Source organism: Meleagris gallopavo, chromosome Z, assembly GCF_905368555.1.
Source record: "Meleagris gallopavo chromosome Z, MGAL_WU_HG_1.1, whole genome shotgun sequence".
In the NCBI taxonomy this organism is placed as follows: Eukaryota; Metazoa; Chordata; class Aves; order Galliformes; family Phasianidae; genus Meleagris; species Meleagris gallopavo.
In genome coordinates, this window is record NC_139435.1 from 70,389,039 (window position 1) to 70,411,156 (window position 22,118).

General features: G+C 35.0%; 1 protein-coding gene across 1 annotated transcript in view; it reads left to right on the forward strand.

Annotated features, from left to right (window-relative positions):
- CEP120 (centrosomal protein 120) overlaps nucleotides 1-22,118 on the forward strand; it is a 38,540-nt gene that overhangs the window by 12,163 nt on the left and 4,259 nt on the right. Inside the window, exons 10-18 of the mRNA XM_085213199.1 lie at nucleotides 1,172-1,321; nucleotides 2,135-2,317; nucleotides 5,294-5,390; nucleotides 5,483-5,635; nucleotides 6,277-6,366; nucleotides 6,971-7,063; nucleotides 10,941-11,102; nucleotides 13,054-13,176; nucleotides 14,636-14,734. Coding sequence (XP_085069325.1) covers nucleotides 1,172-1,321; nucleotides 2,135-2,317; nucleotides 5,294-5,390; nucleotides 5,483-5,635; nucleotides 6,277-6,366; nucleotides 6,971-7,063; nucleotides 10,941-11,102; nucleotides 13,054-13,176; nucleotides 14,636-14,734 — 1,150 coding nt within the window. The remainder of the gene's footprint in view (nucleotides 1-1,171; nucleotides 1,322-2,134; nucleotides 2,318-5,293; nucleotides 5,391-5,482; nucleotides 5,636-6,276; nucleotides 6,367-6,970; nucleotides 7,064-10,940; nucleotides 11,103-13,053; nucleotides 13,177-14,635; nucleotides 14,735-22,118) is intronic.

The window sequence follows — 22,118 nt, forward strand, 5'->3', positions numbered from 1 at the left end:
AACAAGTTGTGTTTTAGTAAGATCATGGGATGTGTGTGATACTAAATCTAACATACACACACTCTTTTCTTAAAGTGAAGAACTTGTGTAGTAAATGTTTTATCATTCTGAGAAGTAGTATTAGCGGTTTGATGGCCTTTTCATACAGGGAGCAAGTTTTAGTAGGAAGATGCATCTATTTTTGTTACATCTGTTCGTCACCTTGAAAGAATATACAAGCTTTTGGATAATTGAATGTTGTGCTTCAAGCAAAAATACAAAGCTTCAGTGCTAGTTTGGAACATGCGTGTAAAGACAGTTTGTTACTGTAGTGGACATGAAGGAAAAGTATGGGAGCACTTCTGGAGCATAATCTTCAGGGAGCACAAGTTGCCATGAAGAAGTTGAGGATAAGAGAAATAAACTAAAAGATGCAGTACCAATTCTTTAGCTTAGTGTTTTTATTTTTTACTCTTCCAGTGTTGTTTTTTTTTTTTTTATCAACATGTTTTCTTTTAGGGTTTCATTAAAATTATGGTTTGAAATTTCATAGATATTGGAATATGAAACATTGATGTTAATTTATAGCTTTCTAATGTTAAATAAGTTGGCATTTTCAGTTTGAGCAAACCAAAGTTCAGTAAGTGCTTGGCCTCTTGGTTATCACACCCTGAATTTGCTGATACAGTAATTTCAGTACACACCCAGTCATATCTGTTGAATATGTCTTTCCTTTTAGTACATTGAACCGTGGGCATTATAAACATAAAGCATCAAATGTCAGTTAAATTTTCAGGTGGTTCTGACACTGAGTGTATTTATACTTTATCAGTCATCATGGTTGAACGATACACAATTACATATACTATAAACAATGACATATACAATAGTACTTAATTCTTCTTCAATTATTTTATAAAGTGTGCAGAAAAATATAATTTTACTATAACAAAAGATTAATTCATGTTTCTGAACATCCATATGGATTTTGAAAGCTTTTTGTCAAAATAACAGCAAATACAAAGGAAGCTGCATTGGTACTGAAGTAAATGAGAACTAAATATTTCAGAGGTAAGTTATACTATTGCATGTATTTGTGCTGTTTTCATTAACCTAGTTTTTCTTTTTGAACAAGCTTAAAAAAATTAATCACATCTTTAAACTGATTGCTGTTGCAATTGTTTTTTATTAGGTATTCCTACCCCTTCTTTGGCAGTGCAGCACCTATTATGACAAGTCCTCCTACAGAAATCAGAAAGAACATGGAAGTTTTTCTTCCCCAGTCCTACTGTGTATTTCACTTTGCAACTACACCTCATCAGCTTCAGGACACGTTTTTCAGGTCATCACTTTCATTCTTTTTGTCATAATAATATTGAATGTGTTTTACATTTTTCATAGCAAATAACATCAGTTTCTAATACTTTACTGAAGATCTTCAGGTTGAGAGCTTAGTAAAGAATCAAAATGCTAGTAGCAGTATATATTTAATACATTGCTCTTTCAGTTTCTTTTATTACTTACATTTATAGACAGAGACTCAAATTCTTGTATTTGTCTCTTGAGTACTTCTGTAGGCTGGAGTCATTGCATGCTGCTGCATTAAGTTTTCAAATTAAAGGTTAATAACATTTCTAATGAAGCATTTTTCTCTCGTTTGTTTTAATATATGATGAGCTCTGATATCTTTGAAAATATTGAAACACGGGAAACTGAGTACAGCTCCATTGTGGGTTATAGCATGGTTTTTCCAGAAGTAGTTTTATCCCTTTTGACAGGGGATTAAGATGTGGAATAAAAGAATAGTCAAAACAGTGGTATTTTGAAAGAGAAGGCTCAGAAGATCTGTTCTATGAGTGACAGTGGCTGAAGTATCTATAGATAATTATGAATGAAGATGATCTAGGTCTAATATTATCAAAGTTAAAATTAGTCAGTCATTTTTATTGTGGTATAGCTCTTCATTGTAACTGGAGTACTGATGAATAAGTGATGGAAAATATACCAGTTCCACAAATGTCATTCCTCTGAGTGAAAGGCAGTAAGCCTCTATTGTTGTTTGACTCTTGTGACCAGTAGTGATTTGGGAAGTTACATGAAGTCTTTCTCCTCTTGTTTGTTGATCACTGACACGGAGATCATTTTCTTGTTTCAGACTACCTCTACTGGTTGAATTGTGGCACAGGGATAAAACAGCCAAAGACTTGCTTCTAGGGATTGCAAGACTTCAGCTTTCAAATGTTTTGACTTCAGAAAAAACACGGTTCTTGGGTGGTAATGGTGAACAGTGCTGGCGTCAGACTTACAATGAAGCAGTCAGCGTCATAGCAGCACAAGGGTAATAACTAAAAATTCCTTTATTTGTAGCAGATTTTGAAGAATTATTTTTTTAATATTTCTCTCAACAATGGCCAGCTTTTCCTGTTTGCCTTTTTGCTTTATAGCTTTAAAACCTTTCTTTAAATGGAAGAAATTGACGCATTCTTGTAAAGGCTGTGTTTTGTTCACAGAACTCTACTGATGACCCTATAGTAGAAAACATGCTTAAGAAGTAATAATTTTTTTAATCTTTCAACAATTACTTGCAGTACTCTTGCGATTTTTTTTTTATGATAAAAGAAGGAAGTAAGAAATGTTGATGAATTGAATCTTCAAAATCAGACATTTAATTAGGAGTGCTACAGGTCTTCTATACTTGCTTTGCCCAACTGTAGGAAATTCCTACATAATATTTTTCTCAGTGCATGGGTACTTAAACTGTTGATACATCAACTTGGTCATTTTCATACTAGGAACTCTAAGGAATAATAAATAAAAAAATGAAATAGAGAAACAAAAAATTAAAATAGAATCATGTCTATTAACAGAACTTGCAGGGATCTCAAAGTGTGTTGCTAATGTTTGAAAAAAATACTGCTTGAAATTAAGTGTAAATTGATTTTGGTAGTCTGCAAATATTAGGAAAATCAAACTCACAACCTTTTAATGTTTGTTTGTTTTCAACCTAAGCTTTTCATTTTGAGACCAGATAAATGGTGATTGTTTTCCTCACTTGAAAATTCAACCTATAGTTTCACGGGACAGAAATTCAGGACTTTATTATTTACTCCCACCTTTGTACAGAAGTACACTTCCCAACAGCTCGTGTTTGTGAGACTGTACTTTAAATTGGATGTCTGAAACAATCCTTATAGGAAATAATTCTAGTGAAGGATACTGACTGAATTGGTGAATGGGCTTATTGCAGAGCAGAAGGGTGGGAGGAGGCATCCAGGAGATAAAACAGTTTGCCACAGGCATACTGTGCAACACTGCACTGCTACTAGAGTCATTTTCTTTGGTTTATATCATTTAATAGTGGTCTTGGATAAACTTCACAAACAGATTTAAATAAATAAAAAAAACAAGAAAATGTTACTGAGGAGCCTTCATGAGTAAGTTATGTAAGAGTTGTGAAAATCTTGTTTGTCCATAGCATGCTTTCAGCTCAACTGACTTCAGTGGAAGTTAGGAGAACAATCCACAGAGGGATTATACTCTGGTAATAGCAGTGTTTTCTGCTTGAGTACATCAGAAAGAGTAGTGGCTTTAGTTAATGTTTCTGAAGATGTTTGTTTGTTTACTTGAGGGATTGACATTCTTTTTCATACATATGGAGAAAGTTAATTTACTTGGTGACTTTTATCTTAAGCCCTTGTTGAAATCGTGAAGGGTTCTAGTAGTTGGTGTCTAGATCTTCGTCCTTTTCTGTGTGATAATGAAACCTGATTATGCCTTTTAAAAATAAGTAAAAATTCTACTTAGTTAGTGTCAAGGAAAATTCTGAGGACAGATAGGGCGACCAGTATCTTCTGTCCTCTCAGACTTGCAGAAAATTGATCTCTGCCTCTGCTTAAGTTTTTGCTGTGTGGCCTGATTCTGTGGAGAGTTGATCTCAGTGGACAATAAGGTTGATGCTTTCTCAAATAATAGAAGTTTAAGATAAAACCTTTTTGCACAATATCTAACCGCTAGATGGCGTTCCCAAAATGGCCTCAGCTGTGCATTCTGCTGTTCTGATACTTTGCTGGTTTTTCTCCTGTTGGTGTGATATTCATTTTAGACTCATATGTTAAAATACCATAATTATATTTCTGAAGTCCGTTACCTTAAATGTTGTTTTTTAATCAGTTACTGATAGAAAGTTGTAAGAACTCAATGCAGTAATTTATATTAATTTATGAAATGCATGGATAGCCCTGCTTTTTCCTTAAAGGGAGTAGTGTAAAGGATTGCTTTTTTTTTTTTTTTTTTTTTTTTTTTTTTTTGGAAACAATTAGTTTTGTCATTTTATAGCTGGGAGAGGGGATTTCTGTGAAAACTTAAATGGTTAATTCCCGTGGCTTTTTCTTGTGAATCACAGTGTTGAGGCTTTAAGTGATTGTTCCACTGCCTTCACATCCTTATTTAGTTTACAACTGATATGGTTTTTTCTGACCACTTATAAATCTATGTTGTAATGTACTTTCACCTTAGACTGGTGATAACATTCAGTTAAACAATTTGTCTGTGTATTCTTTCTCTTAGCGTCTTTCTATGCAGAAAACTAATTTTGTTTACTGCATTTCATCTGAGTTTAGAGGTAAGACAGCCAAAGGCAAACTGTTCTGTTTGGACAGAAGCTGTAACTTACTTCAAATTAGTTTCCAAAAATATTTGTTTGCTGGACATTCTCTCACTGTATTTGAAGATACAGTTATTTGCCATAAAAAAGTCTGTCTCTAAGTGCATGTAAAGCTATCAGTTGTCTGTGCTGAAGCTTCTAAAAGCATGCTTTTTAGAAGCCCCAGGATACCTTAGCACAAATGACAAGTTAGGTAGCTTATTATATTGTGGTTAATTAGAAAGTTTTTGTTAATTTTTTGGAAGGTTAACAGAACTTTGTTGTGTATCTTAACATGTTCAATTCAGTAGCAAAATGCTTTCAACAGGTATCCTTTTAAAACATTTAAGACTGCAGATACAATTTCTGGATCATGCTCTTACTACAGGATGTGTTGATTATGATTAGATGCTGGTGAACTAAGTTCCTAGTCACAAGCTTAGGTGCTTAGATCAAAAAAATGTACTGTAGTAGCATAGATGAGTCCTCAGGTAAACAAAGTATGTGGGAGAACCTGGTTGGAATGTCACAGAGAAGACTGTTTCAGAAGTCTTAGAATTCACAGAAAACCAAATAGCTCTTTAACTTTGTAGTTTGCATGTTGTCTTACAGTTCACTTCCTGTATTTTTAAGTCTGTCTTAATTAAAATAATATTCTAATGTAATTTTCAGGTCAGACACCAGAATCGCAGAGCTTTTATATGCCATCACTTTGGAAGACTATGGACTTGTGAAAATCCATGAAGTTCTGGTGTCAGACTCTTCTCAAGTAAATTTTGCATTGATCTTGGCCTTTTTCCCTGAACAGTTCATTCCGTAGTTTTGGGTTTTTTTTCAATTAAATATTCATTGTTATGTCAGTGTGTAGGTGCTGGTCAGCAACGGCAAGCCACTCAAACTCAGCTTCATTGTGCTTCAGAAAAACAGCCAGAACCCCGAGAAACTCTTGAATACAGAGCGGCACTGGAATTAGAATTATGGAAGGAAATGCAAGAAGATATTTTTGAAAATCAGGTTTTTACTCTTCTACTTTCTAAACAACATAACCACCTTGAAAAGCTTTGGCAAAATTGGTGGAAGGAATTGTTTTTTTTCTTAAACTTTCTCATATGCTTTAAAGCTTTGGAGATGTATAAAAATATCTTTTAATACCCTTAAAGGCAGGATATTAATTATTATTATGAAGTGATAAAGTAGTTGCTGTGTAATGAAATATTAAAGTTTCGATTTCCCTTCATGGGTTCTGCAGTGCAGGAGGTATTCAAGGTGCAAATTATTACTGTTAAGTATTAACTCTACAATTATTTATTCTCAGTTAAGTCCTACTGCTGTCTTTGTACACTTGAAACCATTCTGCTCATCCTATAAATGTTTCCTCTAACAGAGTGAAGATAGGTATTGTTGCAGTCCTGTGCAAGTTTGATAGAGTGAGAATCTACTTTGTCTTGGAATATTTTTTCAAAATTAGGCTGCTTTCACAATTCATTTGTAAGAGTAAGGAATATCTTTCACTATCAAAGTCATACCAGGAGTTACAGTAAACCAGTCTGTTAAGGGCTTAATTCTGCTAGCTGTCTCTCTAGATTGTGCTAGCAACAATTTTGCTTTGAGTTCCTATTTTGGGACTTTTTTTTTTCATTTTTTACTTTTAAAAGCTTAAAAAGAAGGAAATGGCCCGTATGCAAGCACTTGCAGAAGAATGGAAGAAAAGAGATGAACAGAGAGAAGCACTAGTGAAGAAAAAGGTATGGAAGCTAGTTTGTATACTTGCTGAAAAGTCTCATTATAATTTTTATAGTAATGTGATAAAATACTTTGTAACTACAACAAACAAAAAAGAGACAATAGGAAATTCTCACAGCTTAATACTAAGTATGTATTTAGTCACAACAAAATAATTTGATTTGCTTCAAAATCTGGCTAATCATATGTTTGTTTAATATTGATGGGAAACTGCTAGGTTGTCTACCTTTTGTAAGATTATCTAGACAGAATTCTTCCTACACATCCCTTTAGTTAGCTAGCTTTCTCTGGAGGAAGGGGTTTAATCTCACTTGGCTCTTGTGAAAGTAAGAGTTTAAAAAAAATAGCAACAGTACAGTTGGAATATGTTAAGCTGGGTTTCTCTCAGATTATTTCTAATAAAATAAAAGTTTGTTATCATAACATCATTAAGAGCTGGAAATTTGTTTTCTATGTACATTTCTAGACCAAATATTATTGATACTTAAGTTATAAATTTTGAAATCTTCAGCTGTCTAAAACAATGGTTATTACAGGAGAAAAGGTTTGTTGTTTGTGTGTGTGAATATATATATATATGTGTATGTATGTATCTTTTTAATACAGGTAGCAGAATATACTATTCTGGAAGAACAACTTCAGAAAACCCTGAGAGATCTAGATCAACGAGAACGACAGCTTTTGACTGCTGAATTAGAGGTAAAAAGTCTTTTGTCACTTTGTCCAATTTTAATTAAGTTTTCTTATAAACAAAGTTGTGATCTATACAATAACTAAAATAGCAGCATTCACACATAAATGAGTACTAATAATTTAAAGCAAAATTTTTATAAGGATGCATGTTTACTGAAATAGAAGTTTTACATTTAAGAGTTTGCTGAACAAGTGTAGAACTGTAAACACTGTTTTCTTAACAGAATTAGTTGAGATGCTTAATAGCACTACAATATCACAGTTAGGTTTAGTATTCTGTTATACTAAGTATTGTACACGCATGTTTCATTTGAAGCAGTAATTGCTAGATGAACAGAGAACCAGGTGATAAGGAATGCTGGAAAGAACTGCAATTGTCCACGTTTTGTCATCCAGGAATTTGATAGAACTCCTGTCTTGTATTTTTCAATAGTGACAGAACCAAAGAAGGTATGGTAGAAACTGGCAGCTATGACTGTTTCTGGATCTCACTAAATATCCCACATCTAGGGAGCAAGATGAGTCCTCAGCTAGTAATATGGAAAAGGGGCATGGGGTGAACTTTTTTTCTTTTTTCAGAACAGTCTCACAATATAGGTAGTTTGCTGTGGTTGAATTAGCAGTCCAGCTGTCTCTTTTCTCCTGTAGCTCATGTTACCCTTTTTATAAGATGGAAACAAACTTGGAAAGAGATGTGAAAAATAAGAAGAAAGGCAAAGAGCAGTGTACCCACTGATAAATGAGAAAACTATTTTCAACAGACATGGAGAATGCTGTGATCCTCAGTGAGTTCTTTGCCTCAGTCATCATGGCTAGTTAGGCTTCCCACACCTCGTGTCCCTGAACCTCTAGGCAGGGGGGAGGGAGGAGAAATCTATCCTGATGTAAAAGCAGAGGAAGTCCAAGAGAGTCTCAAAAGGCTGAATGCGTACAAGTCTTTGGAGCCAGACAACATAAATCCTGGTCTTCTGAAGGACTGGCTGATGTCATTGCTGAGCCACTCTCCATCATATTTGAAAAGTCATGGCTGTCAAATGAAGTTCCTGGTGACTGGAAGACGGGAAACATCACTCATTTTTAAGAAAGGGAGAAAGGAAGACTGGAGGAACTACAGACTGGTGGTTTTCTCATCTGTGTCTGGGAAGACCATGGAACAGATCCTTCTGGCAGCTATGTTAAGGTACATAGGAGATGAGGAGGTGATCAGAGACAGCCTGCATGGTTTTACCAAGGGCAGATATGCTTGACCAGACGAGTGGCCTTCTATGATGGAGGGATGGCATTGCTGAACAAAGGAAGAGCAGCTGATATCATCTGTCTGAACTTGTGCAAGGCTTCTTGCTCTGTATTCAGCACTGGCGAGGCTGCATCTCAAGTACTGTGTTCAGTTTTGTGCCCCTCACTACAAGAAAGATGTTGAGGCCCTGGAGAGTTCCTAAAGTAGGGTAACAAATCTGGTGAATGGTCTGTAATACAAGTCTTATGATGGGATTGTTCAGTTTGGAGAAGGGGGAGGCTCAGAGGAGGAATGATCACTTTCTATAATGTGAAAACCTGAAAAGAGGTTGTAGTGAAGCAAAATTGGGTTCTTCTACTAGGTAACAGTGATAGGATGAGAGATGATGGACTCAGATTGTGCCAGACTGGATGCAAGGAAAAGTTTCTTCTCAGAAAGGGTAGTGAGGTATTGAAACAGGCTGCTCAAGGAAGTAGTGTAGTCACCAGCCCTGGGGATTTTTAAGGAAAGAGTAGATGTTGCGCTGAGTGACATGATTTAATGATATTGTGTTGATGATGTGGTGATCTTGGTGGTCTTTCCAGCTTTAATGATTTTATGGTTCTGTGGTTCTGCACCACACCTTTAAATTGGAGAAATATAGATTTGAAGGATGGACTATTCAGAAGGCAAGGGGTTGGTTGGATGGTCACAGCCAGAGGGTTGTAGTCAGTGCCTCTATGTCCAGGTGGAAGCTAATGACAAATGGTGTCCCCCAGGGATCTGTCCTGGGACCAGCGCTCTTCAACATCTTTATCAAGGATATAGATGGTGGGATTAAATGTACCATCAGCAAGTTTGCTCATGACACCAAGCTGATTGGTGCAGTCAGTACAACAGAAAGAAGGGATATCATCCAGAGAGATGAGGGCAGGCTTGAAAAACGGGCCTGTGTAAAACTAATGAGGTTCAAAAAAGCCAAATGCAAGGTGTTACACTTAGACTGGGACAATCCCAGGTATGTCTGCATTCACTGATAGCGACAGGACAAGAGAGAATGGCTTTAAACTAAAGGAGACAGATTAGGCTACACGTTAAGTGGCAAATATTTATTCAGAGGGTGCTGAGGCCCTGGCACAGGCTGCCAGAGAAATTGTGAGTCCCTGTCCCTGGAGCCATTCAGTGCCAGGTTGGGTGGGTTGTGGGCAGATCTGGTGGATGGCAGCTTTGCCTAGGGAATGGGAGTTGGAGTTCAGTGACTTTTAAGGCTCCGACCTAAGCCACTCTGTGACTGTTTTCGATCCAGTGCTTGTGAACAAAGGTCAAGTCCCCAGCAGAGGGACTGGCCGTTTGAGCCTGTGTCCTGTTTTGTGCTCAGGACCTCTTTATACCACCCAGAATGTAGTTTGTACTGTAAACTCTGTCTGACTTTACCTTCTGTGTACAAAATATAGTGATTGTTTGATTGAATGTATTTCAGTCTGAATAAAAATAATTACTATTTTTCTCGTACACCTTTGTCTGCTTTAAATTTAATGAGGTTCTGATTGGAGAGTTTAGGGGTGATAAAATCTGAGGATTCTAAAGGAGTCTAGACAAAAATATGTAGAGTTCACTTAGCAAATACAGTTTGAGAAATGAGCAATTTGGAGAGATTTGTACTCAGCTAGCAGTCATGCAGGCCAGTAACATCTGCTTACAGAATTCAATCATGTCAAAGATTGTTCTCTTATTAAGCTCAGCTAGAACTTCTTTCAGTGCTCTCATTTTGAAGAGTGTCATCTTAGTGAACTAAAGACATTGTCTTGGCTGTAGCTGAACCTTTGCTATTTCTGCACTGAAGGAAAATTTTGAATTTTTAAATTGCTAGTGGAAAATTAAATTGTCTATTTGCAACTTAATTTAGGAAGCAAGTAGAGACACAGATAGCACTGCTTTGTTTTTTTGTTTGTTTGCTTGTAGTCCAAGTATAGTAATTGAAAGATGATTAGTTATGCTAAAGGAAATAAGAGGATATACAAGTTCTGCTCTGAAAGTAATGCTTCCTATGACATCAGAGGCAGATAGTATGGCAGTAGAGGTTGACCCTTCCCATCAGTATTCCCTTCCATGTTGTTCACATGGGACAGGTGTCAGCAGAAGGGCAATCCGACGGAATGGAGTCTGACACGGAAGTGCAGATGAAGCAAAACTGTGGAGTTGAATTCATCTGTGAGGGAAAAAATGGCACCCACTGACACTCATGTACACATTTATGGAGACTAAGCAGTGGCTGTGAGCACAGTGAGGCAGTGGGTAGTGCATTTCATCAGTGTGAGTTGCTTCCCCTGGTACAGATTTGTACAGGTGCAGGACGCAGGCTCTTATTCATAGTTGGTGAAAACACATAGCTAATGGTGGTGACTGTGTTGAAAAATAGTGTTTTGTAGCTCAGAATTTGCTTTATCAAATAGTGTTATTGTGATCCTTGTATCTGTTGTAGTTTTTGTGGAAATAAATGGGAGGTATCACTGTTGGAACAACCTACATATTGTACGTATCAGTAACAATATAATTTCTGTTAAAGTTTAAAAATTGAAAATAATTTTTTGTCATGAATAAATAGTAGCATTTTTAAGAGACTAAGATCCTGAACCTACAGATTAATGCAGCTGTCTCATTTTTAAGATTCAAAGAGGAAAGAAGGAGTTGCAAGCAGAGCATGAACAAAATAAGCAGGAGGTACAGGATTCTGTGCGGCGAACCAGAGAAGAGTGTGCCCACCAGGTTGAACTAGAAAGATCAAAAGTCAAGCAGCTGGGAGAAGATAAGCTTCGTATACAACAGCAGGTATGTCCATTTATATGTTCTGCTTCCATCATTTACTTTAAGATAATGGCAATAAAACCTTAAATATGTTAAGTGGAGGAATGATACTGAGACAAGCATATTCTGGCAGTTTAATACATACTTTATTTCCATTTGTTCAGTGAATTACATGGAGAGATCCATCTCTGTCAGTCTTGCTTAATGTTAGGGCCACTTTGCAATGCAGTTGTTATAACTTTTTTTTTAATGCTGAAGATCAAATTATGATTACAAGCATATGTTGTGTGTGGCTGTGATCTGAACTTTGGTGTACAGTTCAGTAACTTCTAATGAATTTTTAGCAATGAGCATCTATCAAAATGTCTAGGTAGCTTGACTTTGCAATTCATTTTATGCTTTCACTGCAAAGATTATTTTTATCACTCTTGAGTAGGGGTGGAGAGGCAGTAATCCTGATGTTGTGATCTGTTTTGAAAATAGTGCTTCAAACCAGAGGAATCTACACTGCATTCTTTTGTCCTGTATGCTGTCTTTTGCACTGACAAAACTAGCCCAACTATATTTTGCTGACTGTTAAGGAATTCCATACAACTGTAAAAGTACTACGATTTTGGAGCATATTTAGAAACTTATGTTCATTAAATCTTAATAAGAGTTGAACTTCTTACACTGCTTTTCAAAATAGACGCACTACATCAGACCAAAGGTTAGATTTTGAGGCAAAGAAAACAACTGGGACAAGCATAGAAAATACGGTTTTGCTACAACCAGGATTATCATCAGGAGTTATATATATCCTGAGCGAGAGGCTGCATTTTGTATTTATCTGCCATCAGTGGAAGTATTCCTCTTGAACTCATCTGACTGCTTATAGAAAAAAAAGTTTTAGCTGTGCAACATCCTGTTTAGTACACTCTGTAGTTTGTGTATTTTAAAATATATTTTGTTTATTTTAAGCTTGTAGCTTAATATAGATGAGTAATTGTTTTGTGCCCATGCTACATGCCATTCCAGACATGAACTCTACTGTGTTTTGTATTCCATTGTATGAAGGCTATGCCTTCTGCTGATCATCCTGCTTGCCTCTTTCTGTATAGCTCTCGCTATACAGCTTTCTCACAAATTCTATTAAAAATAATAAATTATATAATAAACATCAGTGAAAAAAATTGTTTTGGAAGAAAAACTTAGGCAATTCAATTAGGAGTTCCAAAGAATTACAACATTGATATATTAGTAAAATAATAAAATAATAAATGTTGGCTATGTAACAAAAATGAATCTTCTGAAGCATTTTCTAGCTAAGAAACATTTATTCTTCTGTAGTGTTATTTTATCAACAGAACATTTTTATTAGTTGTTTTATTAATAACATCAATACAACAGAAAAAAAAGTAGCTGTTAAGTTTTTGACTTGTTTAAGTTTTGTAGCAAAGTAATATAATCACATATTGGCTTAATTTTTTCAAAATACTCGTTTGAAAAAAGGAAATCAAAGCTCTTTTTATGTTGTCTTCATGAAAGTCTGGAAGTACACAGTGAGGGCAGAGGTACGCAGCACTAAGTCATTCGTCATGGAACTGTTTGCTTCAGCCTTTTAAATCATTATTTGGCTGTATGAGATATTGGTCATTTCCTCATCCAGACATTGCTAAACAAATTATGCTCCTGAAATTTAGTCAGGAATAGAACTTCATATAGCAGATACCATCGTTGACTTTCTTTAAAAGTTGTGTGTACATCTAAATAGTTTTGTCTTCTGTGTTTCTTTTGCAAGTCTCTTTTTGAAATGCAAACAGCAGTGTTTATAAATCATCTGCTTTTGTATGAGGAGAGACTTGTTCTTTTCTTTCTAGTATAGAGCAAAGATCTTCTTTAAAATTATTAAAACATTAGTGTATGCCATCTCCAATATATCATTAATCATGACTGTGTAACTCTCACTATCTGTTTTGTTTCTATTTTAATGTAGCTTTATGAAGCAGAAAATAAGTACAAAATTTTGGAGAAGGAGTTCCAGCAATACAAGGAACAGCAAAGCAGTAAGCCAGAAATCCAGCTACAGTCGGAAATAAATCTTCTCACTTTAGAAAAGGTATCTTGTTTTTTCAGTCTCTGAAAGCTATTACAACAGTCCAATCATTGGTGAGGGAGATGTAGAATAATTTTGCGTGAGCCTGGTTGATTTGTCTATTTTGTTCTATTTTTACTTTTTTTCAATAATTTCCTCTAGCTAAATATTCATAGATAATAAGGCTAGAAGTGGCATTATTTCTGTAGAGGAAGCTATCGTGTTAGAGGCCAAGTCAGAAAAAACAAGCTTATTTAATGAATTGCTACAGTTGTCATTTCTGTTTGGGAATCAGTGTTCTCTTCATAAAATCAAACGAAAATTAACCTCGTGAAGGTTAATTTTCACTGTTAATTCGTTGTGTGTTGTTTTTTGTTTTTTTTTTAATATTTCTGGACAGAAGTTGTGTTCCTTACTGTCACAAGTTGTATTCTTTATATCCTATGCATATAGATATTCAATGCAAAAAATATTCTGTGCACAGATACGGGCTGGAATTTTTGAGAGTTTTGGGTCAAATTGTTGACAGAATCTTCTGGAAAAAAACCACAAAAGACTCTTGGTTATACAGCTAGTCTGCATGTTATTAGATGGTCGAATAGCTTCTAAAATACTAGCAGATGATTCAAAATGTTTTCTTGTACAGACATAAAATTTCTAACTAAAATTTTACTATATTTCTTATTTTTGCTTTTTAAAAACTCTTCATAAAGATAGTGCTAAATAGCTTTTTTCCAGTTAAAAGAAAATATCACTATGTTAGATTTTTTGATAGAAATGTTTCATTTTTCAGGAAACTGTGCTCTGTACTTTATGTCTGTTTTCATTTCATGCCTTCTATATTTTTGCAAAGTGCAGCAAATTATTTTTCTTAGAGTTTAAGAAGTTTTTAAGATTTATGATTTAGACAGTAAGATCAGAGATAGCCACTATATGCATAGACTTAAAAAAAAAAAAAAAAAAAAAAAAAAAAAAAAAAAAAAAGATGGTCTGAACAGAGATCTGTTTCAGAGAAAAGAATATAACACATCTTCCATCAGCTCCAGGAGAAAAGGAAAAAAATTTATACACTTTTTAAAGGCAAGATTTGTCCATCAGTGTTCCCGTTAAATTAAAGTTCATAATCTTAAACACACACACACACACACACACACACACACACAAAAGAGAGTATGGGAATGGAGAGAGGAGGTTATTAATTGAGAATCTTAAATTTAAAAGGTTACATCAGTAAATTTAGTTCTAAAAACTAATCTTTTCCTTTTTGTATAGATGACTATCCAATAAAAATAAGGCTATGTTTTAAACAAGAAAATGTTCATGTGCCATAATATTTATGTTACATTATATAACAGCTTTAGATGATGTTGTATGCTACACTACATAAACACTTTTCTTAAACCATACCCTTTGTATATATATAGCTTTCAATGATTGTTACTGCTGTTATTGCTTCAGCTGATATGATTTTAATTGCTTTTAGGTTGAACTTGAAAGAAAGTTGGAGTCAGCTACCAAGTCAAAGCTCCACTACAAACAACAGTGGGCCAGGGCTTTAAAAGAACTTGCAAGGTTAAAACAGGTATGCAGGTTGCTTTCTTTCAGTATACAACACAGTGAAGTAAATGCCGTGCTGAAAGCTATTTACAGTTACTACTAATTACTGGCAGCTTTCCTCATGTTAGTGTTTTGTTCATCTTCATTAAATTCAAGCTCTGAGCTACATTTCTATTTGGAAAAACAAGAATAGCAAAACCCGTACGAGTTTGACATTACATTCAAGAAAGAGCATAACTCCGGTCAGCAAAGAAGGTTGGTTTAGCTGAAAGCAGTCATGATTTAAAAAAGAAACGTTCTATCTCATTCCCAGTGACTTCAGCCCACACTTCCAGAGAAAGGGCTTTGACCATCCTGGCTATCTTGGTCTATAACAGTCCTAATGGTTCCCAGTTTTAACTGAAATGAAGAGTAAAGATTAAAACCAAAAATGGAAGCAGTGGTTTAAGAGTTGGTGAATGCTGTAATGTGATGTAAAATTGCGGGGGGGGTGGGGGGGGAGGGAAATGGAAACAAGGTGAAAACTTTTACTCCTGCTGTTGGAAATCCTAATCTCTGAAACCACAGCGGCATGCTTTTTTTGCCTTTGTTTTGACAGTGCTTTTGAACGCATGTTTACAGTCAAACTTGCAGTAGTAACAGCTTCATCCTCACTGAATTTAGATACTTTTGTCTTCTTGTGATTTCCTTTTTCATGAATTACAGAAAACATAAGCTAAGCTGTGATATGTAAGAGTGACAAAGCATGTTCATTGGTTGTGACAAATTACTACTCTCTGTTAATGACCAAACAGGGACACAGGTCTAAGACTAAAGAATTTCAAGTTTAGTAAAAGGCTTGTACTATGTCTCTCAATACTTTTTTCCTCAAATAAGAAATAGATTATTTAAGAATTATAGTCCTTGCTTCATTCTTTTTCTCGGAACTTTTGTCTTCTGGACAACAAGGAAAAAACCTTACTTCTTCTAATTAATAGCTGCATTTGTAATCCGTATTTTACTTTGAAGATAGTAAACATGCTGCGTAATTGCTATTAAAAATTCATATTTATTTGTTGTCTTCAAATTTATCTTTTTTTTCCTACTGATAAGAGGAGCCATGAATTTTCCTTTCCAGTTTCTGAAATAGCTGTTCTTGGCAAGATGATAGAAGAAGAATAAATCTCATCTTTCTGATTAAGATTTCTTGAATTGCCATGAAATGTTTAGGATATTTTTTTCTTAACGCCATGTTTAAAAATCCCCGCAGAATAAAGGAAAATATTGTTGCTTGCCAGATTAACACTGACTGTATATCATCGTCATTAAGATTTTATTGTAAGTTTTATCACAGTGGACACAATGATCTGAATTTAGTAATGTGGATGGTTTCAGCTGACCCCCTTCCTAAAAATCTGAACCAAAACATAAGTTGGCTTATACCATGAATTATTCTTCTTAAACTATACTAAAGAACAAACCCTTTAAAAGTGTTTTTTCGTGTTTTTATATTCGCATGCTTCAACTTATACTTAGTCTATTGATAAAGGATTTAAGTGTATTTAAAGAGCCAAATAAAAGTTAAAGCAAGGCTGATCAAAAACCACTTACTGTGTTTTAAATATAAATTTGGAAAGTGTTGCTTCAGGAATTCTAGATCTGCTTTAGTTCAGATGATTTGTGCAATTGCACATAGTTTGACCAATTTCTTGTTTAAATTGGATTAGTACCATGTTAATTTTGCATTGCCTCTGGTGAATAGCCACAGGGCTGTAATCTGTGCCAGTAATTTGTCACACCAAAGCTCTCTAGAGAACTATACAAAACATTTGTGTAGTGAGGATTAGACGCTGAAAGCCATATCTTAGATTGTTAATAAATGTTAATGACAAAACCCAGCTGGTAAGTCTTGGAAATGAGATCTAATGCTTTGTGCCTATTGCCAAAAAAATGTTTAAATAGAGATTTCCATTACTCAAAGGTGACCTAGTACAGTCAATTTGTGAATTAAAGAAGCATAATTCTACAGGCTAAGCATTTAGTAAAATGCTGTTCTGATTTGCAACCATAAAAGTCAATGTTTCCTTAATTAAAAAGTTTCCTTTTACTTGGGAACTAGTTTCTAACACAAATTTCTGATGTCTTTACATTCTGAATAATAAGATATGCACTACATAAGTTTTAAAAAAAAAAGTGTGGAACTGTCAACAGACATGTGCACTGTTTTGAATGTTAAAAAACACTGCGCTGTGTTAAAAACGTAGTACTGGTGGTAAGAACAACAAAAAAACCTCAAGCACATGTACACATTATGTATATACATAACCTGTGCTTAACAGAATAGAAGGCAGTTGAATTTAAGCACAGCTTGTAATGCTGAGTGAAAATAGATTTCACCTGAATGTAACCTAGCTTCTTTATTCCTTCTTTGTTACTCTTGTATTAATAGTTATCACACACCTTTTCAGCTTAGGAGGACACAAAACCAAGTTAGCTACATGTCTGTGCTTATGCAGGTAACTTCCATCACTTCCACAGGTTACAAAACCTGTCTTTCAATGTTTGTTGGAACCTACACAAACAGAATGTGCCAAGTTTTGTGTGTGTGAGCCCTATTTGTGAAATTAATTAAACCATTTGTACAAAATTGCAGAGGTCCTGGATTCTAAACTCGGTACCTGTAAAAAAAAAAAAAAAAACAAACCTCTGTTTTAAAACAAACACCAACGCTAGCAGAAGTGCCATTTTCAGCAGCTGGTAGTCTCTGTGATAATTTCAAAGTACATGCATACATATTCAGTGTTCTGGGAGAAATGTTTTTTCAATTAAGACTTTTATTGTTTTTGTGACCTACAGATCTGTTCAAACCAATACTGATGCATTTACTTAAAACAATGTAGACCTTATTGGCTGGCTGACATTCACTCTATCTTCTCTAGTCTCCTGCTTATCCACTCAGTAATTAATTTGATTAATTTATGACTAATACAGCAAAGGATGAGATACAAATCTTTGCCTTAAAAAAAAAAAAAAAAAAAAAAAAAAGGGAGAAAACAGTTGGAGGTCCGATTCCTGGTTAAAAACTGTGTCTTGAAACCATCCAGGCCCTCCTACTGACTTGTCAGCTCTGGGTTATTTTCAGAAAACTTTATTTGAGTTCTTTAGCTTCAATCGTAAGTTTTCCCACAGACTTGCATGGTATGTGTGAGTGGGAGATTGAATAGTGGCCGCTATTTAGCCATTGTTTAGTCTAGTGTATGTATGTTTACATCTCCCTTTTGGATTTATAGGCAGCCATGGCAAAATAAAGATTGCGCTTCCTTGATTGAAGAGCCTCTTAACCAAAGCACCTGGTGGCTCAGAGGGGTTCTTTTACAATTTGATTGTAATTGAAATTTTTGTTTTCTTAATGCTGGCTAATTTTTATTTAATGTTGAGTGTTTCTCCTAAACACGATTTAAGTTTCCACTGTGCCAGCCCTAAAACAGTACTCTTCTTCATGGTTCTCAAGGTCCACGCTAGACGTGGAAACCAATGAAGAAAAGCATTAAAACAATGTAAAGAGAAAGTAAACAATCTGATAAATAGTATGTGACTTTAAGGCACTGTTTGGCTTGACTTTGTTTTTGGGAATCAAGGGAAAATCAAGGGAAGGATGGCACAATATCAAAATGATAGGAAAAAAAAAAAAAGGAATATTGATAAATTTTCATTTTTACTCTTTGAAAAAAAAGTAAGAAGTGAAAGAAGTAACAGCATCGCGAAGAACTAAGAGGGTAATGAAGGAGGAGTACCTATGCCAATTAAGTGTATTGTGAAAATAGTTTTCAAGTGCTAAAAATTAAAAGTAGTTTGCAGATGGTCCTCCTAGTCATCTGTTGTTGCTTTACTTCACTATCATGGCTGTTGATACTCAGGTTGTAATGCAAGAATTAAGTTTGCAGGAGTTTCTAGTAAGTCTTATCTCTATAACTGTCATTAGTCTGGCCAGATGATGATTCTGTAATGATTCCTTACCTGAAATTTAAAGACACAGTCTTCTAGAAATTTGAATTTACTTAAAGCTGCCTGACTGGGTACAATAAGCGATTACGAATAAATCTGAAATGTTCCTCAATTTAGGATATATTGTAAGAGCATATTCTCTCTGGAAGTAGCATAAAATGACCGCATAAATATTTTGCTGTAAGAGCTTTAAATATGTTTATGTGTAAGGTTATGTGCACTGAGGTACTCACTTTGATGTATTCAGTTACATTCTTGTTTTTAAATTAAATGAACACAGAACAGAATGAAGATGTTACACATGAGGCTGGAAATGTTACAGTTCGTTTTATTAGTACTGTCTTAGTACTATTTCATAAATATAATGTCTTTTTAGAAGATTATGCAGTAAATTCTGCTAAATTCTCAATACTGATGTGAAATAGAGTTCAGTTTCTTCTTTGGTTTAAAAAAAAATGAATTATTAAACTGTGATAGCAAGAGTGGATGCAGTACCTGAATATCTCTCATAAAGCAAGCAGCACCAGTGTCACCACTGTGAATAAGGAATTCTTCCTTCTCTCAGGCTGTAGCAAATCTTAGCTGTCTGTGAGCACATGCGCTGTTACTCACCCTGCAACTTCTTGTAGACATTTAAAGGAGTCAAAAACTTGTTTTGGGAAATTTCATATTTATCAGGTACTACGAAGTACGTAACTTAAATTATATAAAGGATCCATGAGAAATGAACCAGCATAATCCTTGTCACTTGCCTTCATGTCCTAGTTCCTGAGTTGTAACTTAAGCTAAATGCTAGAGAAATACTTCCTCAGAAAATACTGTTGATTTTTTCTATTGAATGTTTTCTGGTTTAAGATCATATTATCCAGGGTCACTGTATGACACTTTTTAACATGCTACAGAAATTACTGTTTTGCAGTATGACAGGACTAAAATTAATCTAATTTCTCTCTTTATTCCCAAACAAGAAAGTGGTAAATATTTTGTCATGTTTATATCACAGTTGTATAAGTCACCTTAAAATTCTAATTGCACTTTCCTAGAAAGAAACCCCATTCGGTGTTATCTTTGGAAACAAAATATACTGGAAAAGTTTTTCTCCTTTATGGAGAAAAGGAGAACATAATACTCTATATATTGACCATTACTTCCCTACAAATCTAGGAATACTGTCCTGAGCAAAGAATGTACTCTTGAAACTTAGCTTAGGACTTTGTTCTGAATATTCAGAGAATATACTTCTTCAAATGTTTACTTCTTTCATACTTTTTTTCTTTTTGCTATCAGTCTGCTATCGCAGCAGAAAGCTCTGAATCACTGAACTTTCTTGCCACAGAGAGTAAGGTATCAAATTGTAATCGTAATTCTATTCCCAGGCCAAAACTGTTGTGTCTTTTCTCTGAAGATGCAACTTTGAAGAATATTTTCAAAATCTTACTTTGTTAGATGTGCGTAACACCCTCCAAGCCAAAGGAGTGGGTTACAATACCTCCATTCAGTATAGTCACAGCTGTTGGATTTGTATGTATTATGTGCTTCATTTTAATCTACTGAAGTAATTAATAGGCAAGGGTGCCACTTTCTTCTGGCCAGTTGAAGTCTTGCTGTGCTAATAATGAGTGCTCCTCTGTTTGCATTAGTTTTCCAATATTTGGTTTTCAGGTTATGTTTGCCTGGCATGTGTTAAAAGAAATTGTCTCCTACAATTACTGAGACTTAAACAAAAACAAAAAGAAAATGGACAAACTCACAATCATATCCAGCTTTCCATGACAGTAGTGACAGTTTAGAATTGGGTACAATTAGAGCATGAATTAACTGAGCTGAAGAGCAAGTTTTGTTTTCCCAAATAAGTTCATCCTTTTTTCACAATCTGTAACAATTCACTGGACTGAAACTGATCATATCTACACATCTGCATAGGTAGAAAAGGAGAAAATGACATTAGAAGGCCTCCTTTTTATAGAAGATCAGGATTTCTGACTTCATTTAAGAAAATGTCTCATCCTCTGAGTAGCATGGATTTCTTCCTCCATATAAGACCTTTTGCTTGTGAATTGCATTCTTACATAATCTTTAAAGGTGGCCTTCAAGAGTCCCAATATTCTCGAATAAAGCAAACAGGAAAACTAAGCTACAATCCAAATGAATTTCAAAAGCAGAATCTGGATATGCAAGCTGTATGTGTACAGCAGTGTGTATTTTCTGGCATAACAAACTTCTTCAGACTTAGTGTCTGACCAGGAAAAGTAGTAGCTGGCAGGCTGCATTACTGTACAGATGCTTTACCTGTAGGGACAGGCAAGCAGAAATCTGTGGATTTGTACGGTGCAACAGTTCTTCTGAGGTTAGATATAATTTAGAATTTTAAGTTGAATAGCAGTTTTATGTAGTCTGAATTTTCTGTTTGGTGCTTTGCTTCAAGTATTAATCTCAGTAACTTTTTTTTCTGAAATCTGGCAGTATTTTAATTTGCTTCATTTTGAAAAGAACTACAGTTTAATTAGATCTAGTGAAGGCAACACAAACAGTGATGGTTTCAAATAAGTAAATATTGATCTGCCTCCATATTTCTGTGCTCTAGACAATCAGGGTGATCAAATACACCATTTTCATTATCTAATTCAGTTGTGTTAAATTTCTGTTGTATTGTCTTTATAACAACCCAGTTCAGTGTGCATTGTGAGCAACATCTGGTTTTACTACCAGTAAGATCACTACCACACTGTGTACTGGAAACTTGGCTTTATTGCCTGAAAGCTACTGCCTATATAGAAATGGGTTCCAGTGATAAATCCTGTATGTTTCTGAGGCTTGTATGCAAGTCTGTGTATGTTTGTTTTTTTTTCAACTCATTTTAATAAGTAAGAGGGAGGTGAGGTGGAGAGTTGTTGTTACTCTTTGGTTGCCAGCATTGATTTGATCGATAGATTACATGATCAGTTTGTCTTACAACTTTGTATTTGGATTTCTATACAACTCTTGGATAGATATCTGTTGGCAATAATGATGTCTTACTGTTTTCTTGCAGATTTGTTGTTTTCTGTTATAAAACCTGACCTACTTCATTCTGAGTCTGTACGTCTTCTATGCAGCAAAGACTTGATGGAAAAGGAAGGACTTTGGTCTTATCTTTCCCAAGTGCTTTTTTTTATACTTCTATCATCTATCAACTGTAGAAACTCCTTGGCAAGATTCTTTCTTGTGGGCTTTATTGCTAGTATCTGTTCAGCAAATTGCTCTTTAGTCAATTTGGCCCGTCTCACTGAAATAGCAGCTTTTAATATGCCTGAGTGGTATTTTGGATTTAGTATAAAAATGCTTTGGTTACATTCATCCTGTGATTCCATGTAATCTTGTATGAGTGTTTTCCGTATTTCATTGCCTGCTCTTGTTAGCAATTAGAGTTTTGCTTTTATTGATAC